The 22,387-nt window shown below is 41.2% G+C and overlaps 1 protein-coding gene across 2 annotated transcripts in view; it reads left to right on the top strand.

Moving 5' to 3' along the window:
• Positions 1 to 22,387, top strand: part of JADE2 (jade family PHD finger 2) — a 479,241-nt gene that overhangs the window by 280,476 nt on the left and 176,378 nt on the right. For both annotated transcript variants that reach the window (XM_089669946.1, XM_089669945.1), the window contains one exon: positions 21,074 to 21,285. In XM_089669946.1, coding sequence (XP_089526072.1) covers positions 21,074 to 21,285 — 212 coding nt within the window. The remainder of the gene's footprint in view (positions 1 to 21,073; positions 21,286 to 22,387) is intronic.

Raw genomic sequence — 22,387 nt, 5'->3', positions numbered from 1 at the left:
TAACCTCAACCAAATGTTTCGTGTAGTTGCAGATCAGACCTACACAACGATCTGGAGTAATTTTGGACCACTCCTCTTCACAAAACTGTTTCAGTGTAGCAATATTCTTGGGATGTCTGGTGTGAATCGCTCTCTTAAGGTCATGCCACAGCATTTCAATCGGGTTGAGGTCAGGACTCTGACTGGGCCACTCCAGCAGGCGTATTCTGTGCTGTTGCAGCCATTGTTTTGTTGATTTACTTGTATGCTTTGGGTCATTGTCCTGTTGCATCACCCATCCTCTACGAGGCTTCAGTTGGCGGACAGATGGTCGTACGTTTTCCTGCAAAATGTCTTGATAAACTCTGGAATTCATTTTCCCATCAATGACAACAATCCGTCCAGGCCCTGAGGCAGCAAAGCAGCCCCAAACCATGATGCTCCCTCCGCCATGTTTTACAGTGGGGATGAGGTTTTGATGTTGGTGTGCTGTGCCTTTTTTTCTCCACACATAGTGTTGTGTGTTCTTCCCAAACAACTCAATCTTGGTTTCATCTGTCCACAGTGTATTTTGCCAGTAGTGCTGTGGAACATCCAGGTGCTCTTTTGCAAACTTCAAACGTGCTGCAATATTCTTTTTGGACAGCAATGGCTTCCTCCATGGTGTCCTCACATGTACTCCATTCTTGTTTAATGTTTTCCTTATTGTAGATGTGTCAACAAAAATGTTAGCATGTGCCAGAGATTTCTGTAGGTCTTTAGCTGACACTCTGGGATTCTTGTTTACCTCATGCAGCATTCTGCGCTGTGCTCTTACAGTCATTTTTACAGGACGACCAAGCCTAGGGAGAGTAGCAACAGTGCTAAACTTTCGCCATTTGTAGACAGTCTGTCTTACCGTGGACACATGAACATCAAGGCTTTTGGAGATACTTTTGTATCCCTTTCCAGCTTCATGCAAGTCAACAATTCTTGATTCTTCTGAGAGCTCTTTTCTGCGAGGCATGGTTCACATCAGACAGTGCTTCTTGAAACCAGTAAACCCAAAACAGGTATGTGTTTTTTTAAGGGCAGGACAGCTGTCAGCAACACATCCAATATCATCACACTGATTGGAGTCAAGGTTGGCTCACTCCTGGCTCCAATTAGCTCAGGGAGAAGTCATTAAGCTAGGGCCTCACATACTTTTTCCTCCCTGCACTGTGAATGTTTACTTGTTATGTGCAATTAAACCATGGCACCATCTAATGTTTGTGTAGTATTATGTTCAGCAGACTGTGTTCTTCTATTGTTGTGACTTAGATGACGTTCAGAGCACATTTTAGGCCCCCAATTCATGCAAAACTCCACGTAATCCCAAGGGGTTCACATACTTTTTCTTGCAACTGTATGTTAGGCTGACTGGTCTGTAGTTTCCTGGTATGCATCTCGGTCCTCTTTTTTTTTTTTTTTTTGTAAATTGCTACCACATTTGCCATGCGCCAATCAGGTAGGATCATTCCAGTCAGTAAGATGTCTTTAAAAATGAGAAATAGCGGCTTGGCTATAACTGAGCTAAGTTCTCTAAAGGCTCACAAGCGTAAGCCATCTGGACCTGGTGACTTTTTTGCATTAAATGTATCTAGTCTTTGTTTTCAGTCATCCACAGAGGTATCTTTGGTGAAACATCATATTACTGTTAAGACTTTCAAACCTGTCTTTTTCATCTGTCAAAACTAAAGAGAAAAAAAAAAATAATTTAATATGTCTGCCTTTTCCCTGTCAGTTGTGACCAGCTTCCTGTGTTCATCCATTGGGGTTTGTCTGTTCTTTCATAACCTTTTTACTATTGATATATTTGAAAAAGAAAATTGAGATTTGTTTTACTTGCTGTAGCAATATGTTTCTCATATTCTATTTTAGCCGCCCTGATTGCTCCCTTGCATTCCTTGTAAATGTGGAATGCCGAAGATGTCCCTTCTACTTAGTACTTTTTAAAGGCCAGTTTATTTCATGTTTGGCAACATTAGGTTTTAATTTTGTTTTTTTATGATTGTTACCCAATGGAACTCATAAGAATCACCAGGTAATTATGAATGAGCATATAGTATGTGAACTTTGCGAAAAATGTATTTTTCTTTTCATTTTTGCCTGGAATAACACTTTAAATAATTTTGCATAGCAGACTTTTTTTCTGCTCTTCACTAAGAGGTTTGCAAAAGCAGCGCTAAAATGCTGCGCGGTAGTATGTATGACCTAAAAAAATGAGAATTCTGCAAAGTCCAGCACCCTTCCCCCCCACTTTATCGATTCTATACAGAATAGGTCTCTTTCTTTTCATTTGCAAGAAAAGTTCTAATCTGAGCAAATCTGATGACAGTCCTTTGCATAGCTGACAGTGGGGAGAGCTGAGGGAAACGTCTTCAGGTTTTCCTGGCAAAATGATATAGCATTTAGAAGCATGCTTATATATCAATATGAAGAGTGGGTTGTTGGACTGATGTTGTATACACATTAGGTTTGTTTAACTCACAATCAAATTTTCTTATGATTGGTTTTATAAATGCAATGACACCAACAGTAATAAACTGCAGCAAGCTATGAATTTTTTCAGACCTCTGTATATAAAAGAGAGTAAAATGGATTTTTACACTTAATGTAAAATCCTTTTCTCCAGCAGTTCATTTGGGGATGTCTTCTGCTGGTTGGTTTAGCTTCTACCTCTGGAATGTTGAACACTGGGCAAAACCAAAAAGCACAGGCCCATCTAGAGGCTATATGCTTGCATGTACTAAAAAAACCTCATAAGTAGAAAGCAGTGAAGAAACAGCAGTACCAGAAGGGTAACCCATCAGAGCAAACATCATAACTGTGAAAATAGGCCAACATGGGAAAACAACCAACATGATGAGAGAGATCTGTATCTCCTGATGAACTACCTAAGAAAATTATTTTATGTTGCATACAAAAATGTCTTTTTTTTTTTTTCTCTCAGCACTTATTGGACGGGCACCCTTCTAACTGGGACATTTAAAAGCAGTCCCAAAAAGAGGGGTGGAAATTATATTCCATAGGCAACCCTTAAGAATCCTGGTGTAAAGAAAAGCACACTGGTGATTGTAAGACCTTGAGTCCAAAACCAACATCAACTGATGCTTTAACATCAAATTCTTGGTGATCCGATAAAAAAGACAAGGTACCTGTCTTGCATAGATCAAAAACAGATTCCTGGTTCTGAAATGCCCAGGATGTGCTCCTTTGCTCTGGTTGAGTGAACAGTGATAGGGAATAAGGGATCTTCTACCTTGAGAGAATACACCTGCAAATTGATCTGGCAAATCCACAGAAGGGTGGCAAGCAGAGTTCTTCCAAAAGGATGCTGTGACGGTCAGATAAACCCTGATAGCATGTATTAGGCTCCATGCACACTGGGCGTTGTAATAACGCTTGTAACATTAGCTGTGTAAAGTCACGTTAAAAACATGAGTTTTCTCAGAGATTTTGAATTAGCTGTGTTTTTCCGCGTTTGCGGTTTTTAGCATTTTTTTAAAGGTTTTTTTAGTCAAAAAAAGTTCAAAAACACTGGTTTGCCATGATTTACCACATTTTGCCACAGCGTTAGAGCGTTTTTACAGCTAAAAAACTCCTCTAGAAACCCACTAGTTCTGGGGTTTTTTTCCAGCCAAAAAAATGTCCCTGCCAAAAATAATTGATTACAGTCTATGTGTGCATAGACACATAGGATAACATGCTGGGGAGTTTACTGATTATAAAAAAAAAACCTGTCGAAAGCCAAAAACAGCAACTGTAAAAACGTCCAGTGTGCATGAGGACTCAGGTGCCTTAGTATGTGATAGAGACAGACAAAAGGATGGTAAAACAATCTCCTCATTGAAGTAAAAGAGGACCTGAGCTTTAGCTAAAAGAATTTTGTTTATTAATGATATAAAGGTTGGAATTAAGAGCTCAGTTTCAGTGTTCTCTGATGATACCAAATTAAGCAGGGATATAGCATCATTACAGGATGACCTTGACAAAATAGGGGGATGGGCAGCTACATGGTAGATGAGGTTCAAAGCATTGGCTGCCAAAAATAAACATGCAAAATACATATTAGGAGGGGTTTCCCTGGAAGAATCAGTGATGCAGTGACAAGCCGCAGCTAGCAAAACTAGCAAAATACTGTTGTGCATGAATCATTTCACTGCCAGAGGTAGTTTTTTGTTTTATTTATATATATATATATATATATATATATATAAAAATAAAAGAGGTTTAATAAATCATTTTAGGCCTGAAGATTGCATAAAACCCCCAAAATATTATATATTTTCTGAAAGCAGACACCCTAGAGCAGGGATGTCAAATTCAATTTCATCGTGGGCTGCATCAGTATTCTGGTTGCCCTCAAAGGGCCGGTTGTATCTATAAGACTATATAAATGTGTCCACTCTTTATCATATTAAATAACTGCCTCTGCATTTTATTATTAATGATTTTAGTATTAACTTAAGACTTAAGCTGTGAAGGACAGGTGCAGACTGACATGGAGCCCACACCTATAGCAGATAATGTAAGTCTGAAAAGGAGAGTTGCACATTGCTGGTATCACCACAAGAAATTTATTGGAAACTTCTCAGACAGAACATGGTTGTGCCATGGTGTTCTTTCTGAGCAGTCTCCGATAAAGGTTCTTGTGAATGATACCAGCTGTGTGTGGTTTTTCTTTTCAACTGGCATAGAATTTTATTATCCTCATAATAATTATTAACAGATGTCCACAGCACTCCACCTCCTTACATCTGACGTCAAGAGCCCCCCACCATCTGAAATCGAGTCCCCCACCCTTCCTTACATCACAGGGCATCCCGTTACCTTGTGCTGCTGCTGAGAAGGAGCTGGGGGGTAGAACTGGGAATCATAAAGTCCAGGGTCTGGAGGATTACCAAAGGAGGGCTGCAGTCAGCTGCATTAAAAAAGAAAAAAAAAACGTGTGGGTCCCCCCTCCTAATCCATACCAGGCCCTTCGGGACTGGTATGGGTTTTAAAGGGAACCCCACACCAAACATTTTTATTTTTTTAAATAGCGTGGGACCCCCCCAGAATCCATACCAGATCCTCAGGTCTGGTATGGATTTTGAGGGGAACCCCATATTGTACCCCATACTCAATCACATGGCGGTCGGATTTGGGGGCCAATAAGCCCCTTCCCCCGCAGACCACCACCCAAGGAGGTTGTGGGGAAGAAGCCCTTGTTCCCATCAACAAGTGTGTAGCCCCGATCAGGGTCTGGTAAAGATTTTGTTTTGGGGGGGCATGCCTCTTTTAAAATTTTGTCATGGGGTTCCCTTAAAATCCATACCAGACTTAAAGTCTTGCTATGGATTGAGGAAGGAGAACCCTTACGCAGTTTTTTTTCCTCAAGTTTCAATTGCCAGCAGTTATTTTGTTTACATTCAGCTGTCAGCTGGGAACCCCTCTGACCGCTCATGAGTCCTCCGTTGTTACGGATGTGCTAGCCGGCTTGCAGCTTTGCTCATTAACAACTAGCTATTCGCTAGTTGTTAAGGACGCTGGCTGCTAAGAAATAAAGAACGCTGGAAACCGGCGCTTAGCAGTCATGCTGGAAGACCCATCCACAACCCATCTTCAGTGTTCTGGCTGAGGGAAGAAAGCTCATCCAAGATTTTACAATACATGGCCCCGTTCATTGGCCCCTGCAAAGTCGGCCTGTACCTTTAGCATAGAAACAGCCCCAAAGCATAATGTTTCCACCTTAGTGCTTGACTGCAGGAATGGTGTTCTTAGGGTTAGCACTTTTCTTCCTCCAAAACATGACGAGTCGAGTTAATGCCAAAGAGCTTAATTTTGGTCTCATTTGACAACAGCACTTTCTCACAATCCTTCTTTGAATAATTTAGATGTTCACTGGTAAACTTCAGACGGACCTGTACATGTGTCTTCTTGATGAGGGGGACTTTGCGGGCGCTGCAGGATTTCAGTCCATTGTGGTGTATTGTGTTACCAATGGTTTGTTTGGTGACTGTGATCCCAACTGCCTTGAGACCATTCACAAGCTCCTCCTGTGTACTTCAGGGCTGATCCCTCACTTTTCTCATGATCATCCTTACTCCATGATGCAAAATCCTGCATGGAGCAGGATCCAGACCGAGGAGGATTGGTTATTTTGTATTTCTTCAGTTTGTGAATAATCACTCCAACAGTTGTCTCCTTCTCACCAAGCTTATTGCCCGATGGTGTTGTAGCCCATTCCAGCCTTGTGCAGGTCTACAGTCTTGTCCCTGATGTCCTTTGACAGCTCTTTGCTCTTGCCCATGATGGTGAGGCTTGAATGGACAAAAGTGATTCTGTGGACAGGTGTCTTTTATACACATAACAAGTTGTTAGGAGCACCTTCTTAAATTAGCAAATCTGTGTACTACATGAGCACATAACCAGTCTGGGAGCCAGAATTATTGTTGGTTGGTAGAGGATCAATTAATTATTTTACTTACTGAACTGTAACTTCGTTTATAATATTTGTATCATGTGTTTTTTCTGGATTTTTGGTTGATATTGATGTCTCTATCATTTAAAATACACCGATGATAAAAATGATAGACCCTTAATTTCTTTGTCAGTGGGCAAACTTACAAGATCTGCAGGGGATCAAATAATTATTTTTGCCACTATATATGGAATTACTAGCAGCTTGCATACTTTTTGTGGCCTGTGAAACCTTGATATACTTCATATCGTAGGGCACTGAAATATGACACTTTTTCTTCCAGTGCTCTTGATAACATGCTGTATGAAGGATTACTTGACAGCCGTACAGAGGATTTTTATAGCTACAGACACACTACTGTCTCGTGGGATAAATTGATGAAATACTACAATTTTGACATCGATTCAGAATTGTATATACATTTGAGTCTTTTTCTGTTATTTAATATATTTGGACTATTTTAGCTGTCAGTTCATTGTTTTTTTGTTTTGTTTTTTTTGCCTAATCCATTTTATAGATTTTAAAATAAAAACTGTAGAGAACATTGTAGAATCACTGTAGATTGCAGTAAACAAAATGCATTGATGTAAAAATAGAAAGGTGCATGAATCTCTACAACATCCATGAGAATATTCTGACATGCGACATAATCATAGCATACATCTTTCTGCTATGTTATAATCCTTAATCATTTTTGGATGCCGAAGTACTTTGTTTTTATTGGGGTTGATTTTCACAAGTATGTAAAAATCTGCATTTTTTGCTAGAAAATTTCCCCCAAAACATTTATATTTTCTGAAATCAGAGGCTCTGGAGAGTAAAATGCTGGATGTTGCGGTTATTTATGTTGCACGGAGACATACTTTTGGTGGGAAAAAAAACATTTTTCCCAGTGTCTGTTATAACATTTTGCAAATAAATAATCTTTCTTCATAAATTTAGGTCCATATGCATTCTGCTTCATTTCTTTGGTAAAAATAACCCAAATCGGTGTATACTATTTACTCTGTGTGAAAGTTATGGAAGCTACAAATTTATGGTATATATATCTTAAAAATAATCAGTCCTAATGTACTGACTGTCTCATTACTTGAGACCCTAAAATGGCAGGACAGTACAAAGACCCCCCAAATTACCACTTTTTGGAAAGTAGACCGTCCAAGGTATTTAGTATGAGGCATTTTTGAGTTTTTCAAAGTTGTAATTTTTTTGTCACGATTTTTTGGAAAATGAAGAAATTAGATTTTTTGTTTCTACTAAGTTGTCATTTTTAGCCAGTTATTTCTCATGCACAGCATAGGCATACTTACAATTACACCCCAAAACACATTCTGGTATGCCTCCCAAGTATGGGGTTAAAAAATGTGTGAAACCTTTTCACAGCTTAGATGCATAGAGGGGCCCAAAATGCAAGGAGCACCTTCACGTGTTCCAGTGGCATAAATTACACATCTAATTTCCTGACTAGCACCAAAGGCCCTGGAGCTCCAGCACAGTGGAAACACCTATAAAATGACACGATTTTGGAAAGCAAACACTCCAATGTATTTTCTGAAAGGCATAGTGAGACTTCACTTTTTGGGGCATACAAAAAAATGTCAAGTAATAAGATACTGTATTTCTAACACACATCATAGGCAAACTTCGAATTACACCCCAAAACACATTCTGCTATTCCTCCTGAGTATGGTACTACCACATGCATGATACTTTTTCACAGTTCAGCCACAGAGAGGACCGAAATATAGTGCACTTTCAGGCATTCCAGGGGCATAAATTACACATCTAATTACCTAAATCACATTTTATTGCCTGGCTAACTATCATATTTTTGGAGGCCCTGGATAACCAGGACGTTGGAAACACCCACAAAATGTCCACATTTTGGAAAGCAAACACCCTAGGATATTTTCTAGGAGGCAGTATGAGTCTTTTGAAGACTTAATTTTTTGCCAGCAGCTTTTTGGAAAATGTGGAAAGAAAATTAATTTTTTTTCACTCAAACTTGTCAATTTAATTTCTCACTCACAGCATGGGCATACTAAGAATTACAACATACAGTACAATACCCATTCTACTACTCCTCTGACTATGGCGATAGCACATGTGTGAGGCTTTTTGGTGTCTGGACTGATTATGTAACAGACATTGTATCTTGTTTATTACATAAATCAACCAATTGTGTCAAACCAATGTACTGTAATGGTCGCCTCTGTACGAGTGGTCAGGGAATATAGCGAACTGTAGTGTCATCTACAGCAGTCCCAGTTCCTATACGCCAAACAAGCGTAGCTCACTGGTATGTGGCTTCCCTACAGAATGCCATGTTCATTGGCCAGGAAGTACAAGAGGCTGAAGAAAGGAAGAGTTCCTGTGGATCCAGGAGTGCAGCTGTGTGCAGGGGTTGGCTGGGACTGGTGTCTCGCAGGAACATAGTCATAAAACATGCAGATGGGTCAGTCCGAGTGGCAATCAGAGACGTGGTCAGCAAACAAGCAAAGGATTGGTCCAGGCCGCAAGCAGAAATGTGGTCAAGAAAAAAGCCAGGGTTAGTACAGGTGACATGTAGAGGTAACACTGCAGTGGTGTGCCAGTTATTAGGAACACTGTTGCTGACTGTAATGGTCTGGTGACAGTGGGACTTGTGTAGCAGTGATCAGAAACATCATTGCTGGCTTACACTGGTCTGGTGACACTGGGACTAGTGTGGCAGCAATCAGGAACACAGCTACTGGCGTACGCTGGCCTGGTGAAACTGGGACTAGTGTGGCAACAATTAAGGACACCTCTGCTGGATTACACGGGTGATCTAGGACTGGTCTGGGAGTGATAAGGAACATTGTTGTTGTAATACACTTGTCTGATGTCACTGGGACTGGTATGGCAGGGATCAGGAAAACTAACTTGCTGCACTGATCTGGTGTGGTGGCAATTAGAAACACTGATTATAGGTACACTGGCCTGGCAACACTGTGGCTGGTGTGGTGATTAAAGAACTGTGACTGCTGGGATCATTAGGGCTCATTTACACATGAAGTTGGGGTGTGGTAAAATCATGTAGTTTAGCAGCGTTTTTTCCACCCCTCGACAGCTACCCCCTTTATCTGCAGAGGTTGTGGCCTGAGGTTTACACATGCTGCAGCTCCAATGCTATGCTTTGCAGCTTTGGCAGGAACTTTACCCCCTGTAAGCCCACCAATCGCAATCCATTCAAGTAAATAGGGGTGCTTATGTGGGTACCAGGGATTAAAATAGGTGCTAAAGATGAGGAACTGGAACTTCTAATCACCACTGATGAATTAAGGACCGCAGTTGCTGACCTCCCATTGGCCAAGAGCCCGGGGCTGGATGGCTTTACTAACCAATGCTATAAGAAATTCTATGCCATCCTTGCTGCCCCGCTTTGTTGTTACTTTCCATTACCACCAATAACCCACTGCCTCAAAAGGCTCTCCTAGGTCACAAAACGGTTCTACCAAAGTCAGGCAATGACCCTCAGTAATGTTCCAATTATGGGGCCATTTCCTTACTGAATTCTGAGACTAAATTGTTGGCCAAGATTTTGGCGTTTTGCCTTCAGGACTATGTTGCTGCTTTAGTCCAAGCAGATCAGACTGGTTTCATGGTGGGCTGTGAGGCCAGGGACAATACTATTTGCGGTTTACATATTCTCCACTGGGCCCAACACAGTCCTACTCGCATGCCTTGTGTGATGCGAACAGTGACCACTGAGAATGCCTCGATAGGATGAATTGGGCCTATATGGCGGAATTATTTTGAGTATTGGGCCTTGTGGAACGGATGCTGGGCTGTATTTTAGACCTGTGTCGAGACCCTAAGGCCTGTGTAAAGGTTAATGGCATGTTATCTGACCACTTTGATAGCCACAAAGGGACTAGTCAAGGTTTCCCATCATCTCCCTTACTGTTTGCCCTAGTCTTAGACCCCTTCTTGAGGATAGTCCGGAGTCATGCAGATGTAACGGGATCTGTATTGGTTCCACAGAACATAAATTATCGGCTTACGCTAATGATCTCCTCTTTTACCTTTCAAAACTCCACATTTCTTTCCCAGTCCTTATGACAGAACTACACAGGTTTAACCTATTGTCGAATTTCAGAATAAATTACCGGTATAATAAGTCTGAGCTTCTACCAATCCATGTCCCCCCCACATTGGCACTCATCTCTCCTGACCCGAAATTCCTTTATGACCTTAATTACAGTACTTTGTTGACTGGAGTGTTGCAGGACTTGCAGCTTTGGAGGGTCCATCCTTTGACTTGGTTTGGGAGAGCAAATGTCCTCAAAATGATGATCCTTCCAAGGATCATGTACATCTTACATGCAGTACATATTTCCCATTTCCCATATATTTCTTTAAACGTTTGTGTAGAGAATTTTTTACCCTTTTTTGGCATGACAAGCATCCCAGACTGGCATATGATATCCTACAAGTCCCATACATAGCTCTTTATTATAAGGCCATGGCTCTCGTACGCATCCTATACTGGTGTCATGATACCTCAACTAATTTATGGATTTACGAGTCATTAGAGAAATAGATAGCGGGCAGGAATTTGGCAGGCTCTCCATGGATTCGGACTGTTATTGGAGGACTCTCAGATTGGATGTCCCCCCTTACTCAGGCCACATTGACAGTTTGGGATAGACTGAATGGTCAGTATGCTCCCAAGACGTCCCAATTAGCACCTTTAGGAGGGTATCTCTGGTTCCTACTTGGAGAGGATCTTTGGTTCTTTTGTTCCTGGGGTGCAGGCAGACATACTTCCTGGGTGAAATTTGCCCTCTAGGGTAACCCATTACCCCTTTACGTCAGACTGTCTTCCTATGGGGCATTTCCACTCATGGACTGGATGTACCACCAACTGACAGACTTCCTAACTAAGCTGGAGCCTAAGGCATGACCCCAAAATATGTGTGCGCTGTTTTAATCCCCATGTAAACAACTTCTGGATTCAAGGCACTTGCTGTCTCAAATGTACAAATTCATTTTAAGCATCCATTCTGTGTCTGTTCCGTACTGTATAAGGGAATGAGAGAAGGAACTTGAATTGGAATTTACCCAAATACCCCCCCCCAACCCCCCCAGATTCAGAGGATCATTAAATTGACACATACCTCCTTCATTAGTTCCAATATCCAGGAATCATCTTACATATTTTTCACCAGGTGGTGCAAAACCTATTCTTCTACACCTCTGGTGGTCCTGTCCCAAGATTAGAACTTTCTGGGATGCCATCACCCCTCGGATTAAGAAAACGACTCTTAAACCAATAGCTCCTCCTTTCAATTCCTTTTCCATGGGTTCCCCTCCTCTATGAAGTCCTATAAAAAGAGTGTTATACCCCATCTGCTGAATGCGGCAAAATAATTATTTCCTAGATTCTGGAAACAAACCACCTGCCTCACATTTTCAGACTGGAAAAAGGGTGCATACGGTTAAAAACCAACAAGAGAAATTTAGGGATGGGTTGGATGTAATACTCTGCCAAGATCTCATATGACTATTTCCCCTCATAATGTATAGCAGCTCTTTGACTTATATCCAAATGGATCAGTATCATTGCTTAACCCCTGTATCTCCCTACTCGGGTATTTGATAGGTAGTTCCTTTCTTTTGCTTTTTTTTTTCCTTTTATAATGCTCTTTTTGTTTATTTATTTGAACAATAGTATATTTTACAATGCACATGCTTTATATGGTCTGTCCAAATGTGTTGACACTAATTGTTGTATTTTGTTGTATTCTTATCTGACTTCCTCAATCCACATACGCTTGATTTGGCCTTCAGGCTTTGGTGTGGGTGTGGTCCCGCCTACCTCCTGATAATCATTTTACATCTGGACCTTGTTTATTTTGTTTCTAACATATTGTATTTGTGTACACTGCTGTACATTGTATGTACTTTGTGCACGTTTTAGATGTTTTCTTTCTGCCCTTTTATATCACCTTAAAACTTTAATAAAGTTTGATTATAAAAAAAATAAACAAAAAACAGTGGATGAAGAGGTGACACGGTGGCTTCTCATTGCCTGTTAAATGCGCAATCACAGAGATCACAGTAGTAAACAATGGCAACATGAATGACAGCTGTTGTTTGTGTGTAATGTGATTGGTCACAGTGATCACATGGTACCAGGGCCAATCACAGCAGCCCTGTACTTCGATCTGTGATCTGTTGTGTCCAGTGGACACAGCAATCATAGATTGTGCCTCTGTGCACCCCTGAAGTGTATGTCCTCCCAGACTGCTGCTTATCCCACCCAGCCGTATATGTACAGTGGCTATACAGGAAGTGGTTAAAACTGGCATTACTTTATTGACATTTTGGAGAGTCGGGAAGATACACAACAACTGTCAGTTTTTTACTGCAGTCTGTGTTGCGGTCTCCCAATTGAGGAGATTTTACTCTCACTTTTTGTAGGTATATCTCTCCAATGGGGACAAACACTGCAACAAAAGACTTTCATGAGTGCACCAACAGTACAAGATTGCAAAACAGCACCTAGAGAAGCCTCACGACTGGAACAAAATCATTTAAAGTAATGAGACCAAAACTGGAAGATATTTGGGAAAAATAATCTGTCAGCAATAAATATATAATAACATGATGCATATTTTTGCCCTGTTCTCCAGTTTGTTTTATTTGTACAGCGTGTGCATATATGTTGGTGTATGGAGTATTGTATCCTGTATTTGTTTATCTACACTTAGGCTAGGTTCACACTGCTGCTATGCAATTTTGATCTGACTTCCACTGTGATTATGTAGTGCAACTTGGATGCTACTTTGATGCTACTTTTAAGTGGTTTGCATATTCTATGGGGCCAAAATTGTGCTGGAATCACACCAGAGTAGTACAGAAATCTTTTTTAGAATTGTGCCATGCTGAGTTGCCTGTGAACAGACAGGCACCATAGAAAACAATGTGATTTCCAATGTCAAGCGATTCTGTGCAACATAGAGTTGTTATAAAGGCTCAAGGTTTTTTACCTTCATGTATTCATGCATGAAGGTTAAAAACTTTATGTTCAACGCCCCCCCCCCCCCCCCCCAATCCTTACATGAGCACCCTTTGATCCAGCGATGTTCTGGGCAGCCTCTGCTGTCTGGTGACACTTTCTCCTCATTGACTGAGACAGCAACTGAAGCCCATTGGCTCCCACTGCTGTCAATCACAGCTAGTGAGCCAATAAGGAGAGAGTAGTTTGAGAGGCCGAGCTATGGCTGTATGTGTCTTATGGATGGATAGAACAGCAGCTCGGGAACAAGCACATAGTGGTGCCTCCAGGGCAGATGGCTTTCCCTGGAGGCACTGCTCGAGGGGGAGGAGCCAGGAGCACCGGCAGGGACCTGAAAAGAAAAGGCTCTTTGCTGCTCTGTGCAAAACCACTGCACAGAGCAGGTAAGTATGTCATGTTTGTTATTTAAAAAAAACAGCTTTAGTGTCACTTAAAGGCGCATCTATGAACAGACGCTTAGTCTGCACTCCTAGATCTAAACTGATTGTAGAGTAGGATGGCAGATTGAATATTCTTCTAGAGCAGGAGTCCTCTGTGATGACCTCAGGGTGAGTACACCGAGTTCACTATATGAACCACTGATGTATTTATATATGTTGATCATATCCCCCCTTAATCTCCTCTTCTCAAGAGAATAAATTCAGTTTCTCTAATCATAGCTGAGCTCCTCCATGCCTCTCTCAATTTTGACAAAGCTGCCCCTTTTGCAGCATTGAAATCAGACAGGACAGGACTACCATAGCCAATATTATTGTAAGCTATGCTGTAGCCTGTGCACTCATCTTTCCTCTATTCTTAAAGTGTTTCTAAAACCTAAACATTTTTTACCTTAATGCATTCTCTGCAGTAAGGTAAAAAAAAAATTAGGTAACACTATCACCTCCACACCTCCCCTTAAACGTACTCGATCCAGTGTTGTGTGCTTGTCTGTAGCTGGTCTCCATGGTCTCACAGGTTTTGCTGAGGCAGCGGGAGCCATTGGCTTCCTCTGCTGTCAGTCAAATCCTGCATCGAGGGAGCGGGATCAGGCCTGCAGGGCTTTGCATTGATCAGGTAAGGTAAGTATATAATATTTGCTATTAAAGAGAAAAAAATGACTCTACAATTACTTTAATATATAATTTGTGTTGTTCTTATTTAATATTTATTGTAGTGAAAACTGTAGATATCACAGAGTAAAAATGTTATGTTTTTGTGAACGCTTTGTCCTAAAACTAAAAAAAAAAAGTAAAATATCCCTATTGACAAGCCCATTATTCCGCTTGTGAAAGCATCCCTTGCAGGAGTTGCCTCCTTGAACATTTAATCTGTCATACCTAATTATCCGCATTAGTTGAGCTGAAAGGCTTTTTCTTCTCCCTCTCTGGCAGCAATATTTTGTGACTCTGTCCCATATGCGGTCTGTTGTAAGACTGCATGAGGAGTTCCAACAATCTGTGATTCTCTCTGTAGACCTATGATTTACATGGAGAAAATGTGGAATGTAAATATAGCTGCTGACAAATACCATGGGGGACATGTTGATGCTGGGAATCTCTCCAACTTCTGTAATGATAAAGTGGGGCTGATTAATGAAAATAAGGAGAAAGAAGATGTGAGTGTTGCTTATAGCAACCAACAAAATTCAATCAATTTTTATTAAAGTGCAGATTAAATAAACATTTGATTTTGCAAGAAGCCTCATCTCATGTTTTTTTCTTTTATATATTTTTAAATGTGTTTTTTTACCAAATCAAATAATTATGTGAAATGTATCATTTTAAGTTGTGGGTGCATAATCTAAAAACAGCCTATAGGCATTACTAGTAATGAGTAATGGAAGTAGGGTAAGAGTTTTGAGTTTATTAACTAGTTTGCTTTAAGTATACGTGTGTCATTATGACACCTGGCACTCTTTATTGCAGCAAAGGAAAATTAGGCTTCACAAGCCAGGAATGGTTCTTGCAACCATATTCTGCATATTTGCCCACAGCTCCCACTAGGGGCAGTGGCCTGCTTGTCAACCTGTGCCACCCACAGAAAGCACACACCTGCTTGTCAACCTGTGCTACCCACAGAGGGCAGATGCCTGCTTATCAGCCTGTGCCACCCACAGAGGGCAGACACCTGCTTATCAGCCTCTGCCACCCACAGAAAGCAAACACCTGTTTGTCAACCTGTGCCACCCACAGAGGGCAGACGCCTGATTATCAACCTGTGCCACCCTTGGAGGGCAGTGGCCTGCTTGTCAGCCTGTGCCACCCACATAGGGCAGTGGCATGCTTGTCAACCTGTGCCACCCACATAGGGCAGTGGCATGCTTGTCAACCTGTGCCACCCACATAGGGCAGACGCCTGCTTGTCAACCTCTGCCACCCACAGAGGGCAGTTGCCTGCTTGCTTGTCAGCCTGTGCCACTCTCGGAGGGCAGACACCTGCTTGTCAACCTGTGCCACGCACAGAGGGCAGACAGCTGCTTGTCAACCTGTGCCACCCACAGAGGGCAGACGCCTGCTTGTCAGCCTGTGCTACCCACAGAGGGCAGACGCCTGCTTGTCAACCTGTTCCACTCACAGAGGGCAGACACCTTGTCAGCCTGTGCCAACCACAGAGGGCAGACACCTGCTTGTCAGCCTGTGCCACTCACAGAGGGTAAATTCCTGCTTGTCAGCCTGTGCCAGCCACAGAGGGCAGACTCCTGCTTGTCCACCTGTGTCAAACATCCTCTAGGGAAGCTGCAGTTGCATGTGCACAGTAGAAGAGGATCTGATATGAAACTGAAGTTTTCTTCCTTTCCCCTTTATTGCTATGATGGGGAGGGTGGTGGAATATTGATTGATTGATCATAGCAAAGAAGCATCTGTGCTGCCCACAGCCAGTGAAAAGATTCGGCTGTCAGAACTGTAGATATTAGACCTGCAGACAAGAAAAAACATTATTATATATCTGAAGCTGTGCTGCCTTTTTGTGTTTGGAAATAATGTTACATAACGTTTTGACCCTTTACCAAGAAGTGACAAATCTGCTATTGTCATGATGCTACTTCTTCTGTAGTTATGACCTCATCTAGCCATTACACACCGTACAGGACTGTTAACCAGTGAACATCTGTCACTATATCGCCCTCAACTAACTGCTGGAACAAGCACTGAGCAAGTACAAGTGAAACTCAAAAAATTAGAATATCGTGCAAAAGTTCATATATTTCAGTAATGCAACTTAAAAGGTGAAACTAATATATGAGATAGACTCATTACATGTAAAGCCAGATAGTTCAAGCCATGATTTGTCATAATTGTGATGATTATGGCTGACATCTCATGAAAACCCCAAATCCACAATCTCAGAAAATTAGAATATTACATGCAATCAATAAAACAAGGATTGTACATAGAACAATATCGGACCTCTGAAAAGTATAAGCATGCATATGTACTCTTCTGCATTGTTCGGTCTCATGTCTCTCATCTTTCTCTTGGCAATGCTCCATAGATTGTCTATGGGGTTCAGGTCAGGCGAGTTTGCTGGCCAATCAAGCACAGTAATCCCATGGTCATTGAACCAGGTTTTGGTGCTTTTGGCAGTGTGGGCAGGTGCCAAGTCCTGCTGGAAAATGAAGTCAGCATCCCCATAAAGCTCGTCTGCGGAAGGAAGCATGAAGTGCTCCAAAACTTCCCACTGGACTTCAAGCATCTTGCAGTGTGTGCCTCTCCATTCTTCCTCCATACTCTGGGTCCTTGGTTTCCAAATGAGATGCAAAAGTTGCTCTCATCAGAAAAGAGGACTTTGGACCACTGAGCAACAGACCAGGTCTGTATTTCTTTAGCCCAGGTAAGATGCTTCTGACATTGTTTGTTGTTCAGGAGCGGCTTGACAAGAGGAATACGACATTTGAAGTCCATGTCCAGGATCCGTCTGTGTGTGGTGGCTCTTGATGCACTGACTCCAGCCTCAGTCCACTCCTTGTGAAAGTCCCCAACACTTTTGAATGGCCTTTCGTGCCAATCCTCTCCAGGCTGCAGTCGTCCCTGCTGCTTGTGCACCTTTTTCTTCTATTCTATTAATGTGCTTTGATACAGCACTTTGGGAACATCCAACTTCTTTTGCAATTACCTTTTGAGGCTTTCTCTCCTTGTGGAGGGTGTCAGTGATGATTTTCTGCACAACTGTCAGGTCAGCAGTCTTTCCCAAGATTGTGATTCCTACTGAACCAGACTGAGAGACCATTTAAAGGCTCAGGAACCCTTTGCAGGTGTTATGGCTTAATTAGCTGCTGATTAGAGTGGGACACTTTGAGCCTAGAATATTGCACCTTTTCACAATATTCTATTTTTCTGAGATTGTGGATTTGGGGTTTTCATGAGCTATACGCCATCATCATCACAATTATGACAAATCACGGCTTGAACTATCTTGCTTTACATGTAATGTTTCTATCTCATATATTAGTTTCACCTTTTAAGTTGCATTACTGAAATAAATGACCGTTTGCACAATATTCTAATTTTTCGAGTTTCACCTGTAGTCCATTTTGGGAGCCTTCAGTGAAGGTATTGCTATATAAGACAGTTCATCCTATTGCTGTCTTTAACAGACACAGTGATCACATGTTCCCTGTCTCCCTGCTGAAATATATTGGCAGAAAGGTGATGCTTTAATTTACCAGTGGAATAATGTGTTGCATGCAGGTGCAATGTAATTCCAGTAAAGGACACACAGTTTACTCTGGTTTCCCTGCTGTTCAGAGATTTTTGCAGTGAATTGCCATAAGTTTGTATATGCAGCTGAGCATACTTGTTATACTCATTGTAGGACCTAAGGGGTTAATCTGTCTTCTCTGATCCTCCACTTCTTCTATTGTCCTCAGTTCATCTCCTTATAAGTACAGAGCCCTAGGAGGCACTCTACATATGCTCAGTTTACTATGTATGGCTAGAGAGTGTTTTTTCTTTGAGAGGGAGCATGTGGTCAACACTATACAGACAGATGTTTAGGAGTTATGCAGCCTCATAGGACAGTCAGCGGAGAATGAACACTCCTCCTACAAGCTTTAACCAGTGCTCAACTGGACACCAATAGAAGTCACAAGACTGCTATATACTGCTGATGAGAAAAGATATTTAGCAGTTTATATTTACTAAAATAATTGCATTTCTATGTTGTGTGTACTGTGGGAGACCAGATATAGTAAATGCAGGGTCCTGGGTTTAGCAACACTTTAATGAGGCAGTACAACAAACAATGGTGTGCACAAAGCTATGGTCAGATAATTTATTTCATGTCAAGAGCATTGCATGAAAAATGTTTTACTCAGTCAGCTTATAGGCAGTATAAATTCTATATATTAGTATTAGGGATGCATGGAAATTTCAGTGGCCGGAACATTTCAGCCGAAAACACCCCTATCAGCATTTGGCCGATATGAAAATAAGCGCCGATATGAAAGTAAGCATCGATACTGGTGCGGAAAGTAACCCCGCCCCTTGCTGCCGCTGCTCAGTGGTTCTCAGTCTTACCTGAGAAACCATTGAACGATTCCGGTGCTGGGCATAGAGATAAGTGAAGAAAAGATGGCCTCCACTCATCTCTATGCCCTTGGAGGACCGGAGCGATTTCACAACGTCACTTCTTGTTCCAGCGCCTTGTAACCAAGGCAATTTTTTTTAAAGCACTGGCTCAATGCTTTTGTTGATCTAATGCTTTACATTGTAGAGGAGAGATGTGGAGTCTTATTGACCCCATATTTCTCCATAAAGAGGACCTGTCACTGCTTATTTCTATCACAAGGGATGTATGCATTTCTTGTGATAGGATTAAAAGTGATTAAAAAGAAAAAATTAAATGGACAGTGTAAAATAAATAAGGTTTACAGTGCCCCACGCTCGCTCATAGGCCACACCCACATATGTAAACAGTGTGCAAACCACACATGTGAGGTATTGCCACGAACGTCAGAGCAAGAGCAATAATTCCAGCACTAGACCACCTCTGTAACTTTAAACTGGTACCCTGTAGAAAATTTTAAAGCATTACCCATGGAGATTTTTAAGTACCGTAGTCCGACCCCATTCCACTAGCGTGCGTGCACAATTTTAAATCATGACAGGTTGGGTATCTATTTACTCTGCGTAACATCATATTTCAGATTTTACAAAACAAATCGGGGTATATATTGTGCTTATTTTTTAATATTAAAGTGTATTTTTGTCCAAAAATTTTTTAAAAACTGTCCATTTTGGTTTCGGTTTTTCGGCCAAGTGTATCCTGAATGTTCGGTTTCGGCACCAGAATTTTAATTTCGGTGCACCACTAATTAGTATGTTGTTAGATTGGAGTTTAGCAGAGCTAAAGTCAAAACAATGGGCAAGAGGCAGGATTTTGGGGCACCACAAATTCTACAACATACTTCCATCATAAAAACAATTAGTTTAAAACAATCCCACATACAAAATAAGAGCAAATTAAGACCCTAAAATACATATATTTCTATCACCCACCAGACTGGAGTGATAATATATACATAAAGAAAGAGGAAAGGGTGAAGACAAAGACCCCCAAACCCCCTAATAATCAACACTGATACACTGCTATAGTGGTTGTGACAGATGTTATCAGCTCAACTCGTTTCCCAAATTCTGAACATTCCACTTCATCAAGAACTTAGAAGGTAATTTTGCTCTAAAATAATTATTTACAAATGTAATCAATATAACAACAACAATTTGAAAAAGACATATAGTGCATATCTCTCTCGCTATACGGTACCCCAACAACCCCCTCACCTGAAATTAAATATGCAAAGGGTATCAGTTCTCCCCTGAGGTGTGGGATGAGGTAAATGCATAACGGGTAAAGGAGAGGACACCACTCCAACCGCTGGTGCACCACAGGGCAAGCCCCCCAAATTTACTCAAAATATAACTCTTTCTCACAAAGAAGTATCCATCATGGTCCTCAGAAGTCCTGCCTCCTGCACATTTTTTTTTTACTTTAGCACTTTATAATGATGGATGTGGCACCCTTGAAAGAGCATTTTCTTAATAATAATTGGGAGTTTAGCTGTTTTGAGCTGTAGGCACTACCATTCATGAAGAGTGGAGGAACTGGCAACCGTGACCATGGCTGCTCATATATTCTTTTCCAATAGTGAAGTCCAGCTTTGTCAATAGTATGCTTATTCTTAAATCTCACATGCCTGCTCAGAGGTATCCCTTAAATAAAGGAGGCTCTGCAGTGAAAACAGCAGAGGGACAGGGAAACAATCATGCCCCACAGAAAGTGCCTATTTCCCCCATTTTGCCATAGTCAGTATTGTACCACAGTCAGCATGCTGTATACCAATTTAATAAATGACAAGGTAGATACATACATTGTAAGCATATATACTATTGCTTGGTAGAAACTGATTTTGTAAATGCTTTGCTTTAAAGTTGCAAATGGTCATTTTCTCATGGCATCCAATGCTGTCTGCTGTTCTCAGAAAAATATGAGCGGTGTGAGGAAAATATGGTGTTCTAAGACATCTGATTTCTAGTCAGGTTTAGTAAATTGCTAAATATTGACTATTGCTTCTGTATTCACAGACATGCCACTTCTGGAAGAACTCACCTTTGAAAAGGTTTTGGAAGAGTTAGAAATACTCTGCCATGAAAACATGAACCTTGCCATTGAAAAGGAGGAAGGACTGGGGATTGAATATGATGAAGATGTTGTCTGTGATGTTTGCCGGTCACCAGAAGGGGAGGATGGGAATGAGATGGTTTTTTGTGATAAGTGCAACGTCTGTGTGCACCAGGTGAAGTATTGTGTTCATGCATAGCAATTACATTATGTCTATGAATACTGTATCTATGATGAAGCATCGGATTACAACACTTAGATATAATTAGCTTCCTTTATCTGTCCCTATTCTTTCCTCATTGTATGTTATGGAATGGAAAATGTCTGCTGAAAGGCAGGATCAAAGTTTAGATTGGCTAATCATTCCCTTTTGGTGACAGCAGATGTAGCCTCCCTATATAGTAGTATTTATTTTATTAATTATTACAGGTACTTATATTGTGCGGTCAATTTACGCAGCGCTTTACATACAGTATATATATATTGTACATTCACATCAGTCCCTAAACCTCAAGTCTCTAGCTTACACTTATACATACACATACTAGAGCTAATTTAGACAGGATCCAATTAACATACCAGCATGTCTGTGGAGTGTGGGAGGAAACCAGAGTACCCGAAGGAAACCCACGCAGGCACAGGGAGAACATGCAAACTCCAAGCAAGTGGTTAGGTGGTTGGGATTCAAACCAACGACCCTAGTACTGCCAAGCAGAAGTACTAACCATGTAGCCACTGTGCTGCCCCATAGGACATGAGCATGGTATGGAGGCTGTTGATTACTATTTGAGTGAGGCTGAATATATCCCTAGTGTTCAAAAATTATTTATTTTAGAATTATTTGATTTCACTATGACCCATAATTATTTTTGGTTTGATAAGATGTTCTATCTACAAACCAAGGGTGTAGCCATGGGAGTTAAATCTGCTCCCAGACCTGCAAATGTTTATAAGGCTAGGTGGGTGGAAGACACCATCTACTCTAGAGATTGGCCAAAATGGACCCTCTACCAGCATTATATAGACGATGTCCTGCTCCTATGGCAGGGGAGCGAGGAATCCCTTAATAATTTCTTTGGGACCTTGAATATTAGCTTAGCACATACCTATAGCCGCAGTAAAGTTAATTTTCTTGATTTAAAATTAGTAAATGATGGTACTAAGATTTTCACCAAGTCTTTTCTTAAGTCCACTGATCAAAATAGGTCTTTTTCTTTCATTCATTGATGGACACAGCTTCCTGCAAATCTTGACCATAGGGTTGTACCACCACCTAC

The sequence above is a fragment of the Staurois parvus genome, unplaced genomic scaffold, assembly GCF_062004578.1.
Source record: "Staurois parvus isolate SC_StPar_1 unplaced genomic scaffold, SC_StPar_1.0 ptg000085l, whole genome shotgun sequence".
In the NCBI taxonomy this organism is placed as follows: domain Eukaryota; kingdom Metazoa; phylum Chordata; class Amphibia; order Anura; family Ranidae; genus Staurois; species Staurois parvus.
This window is presented reverse-complemented; position numbering and strand designations above follow the sequence as displayed.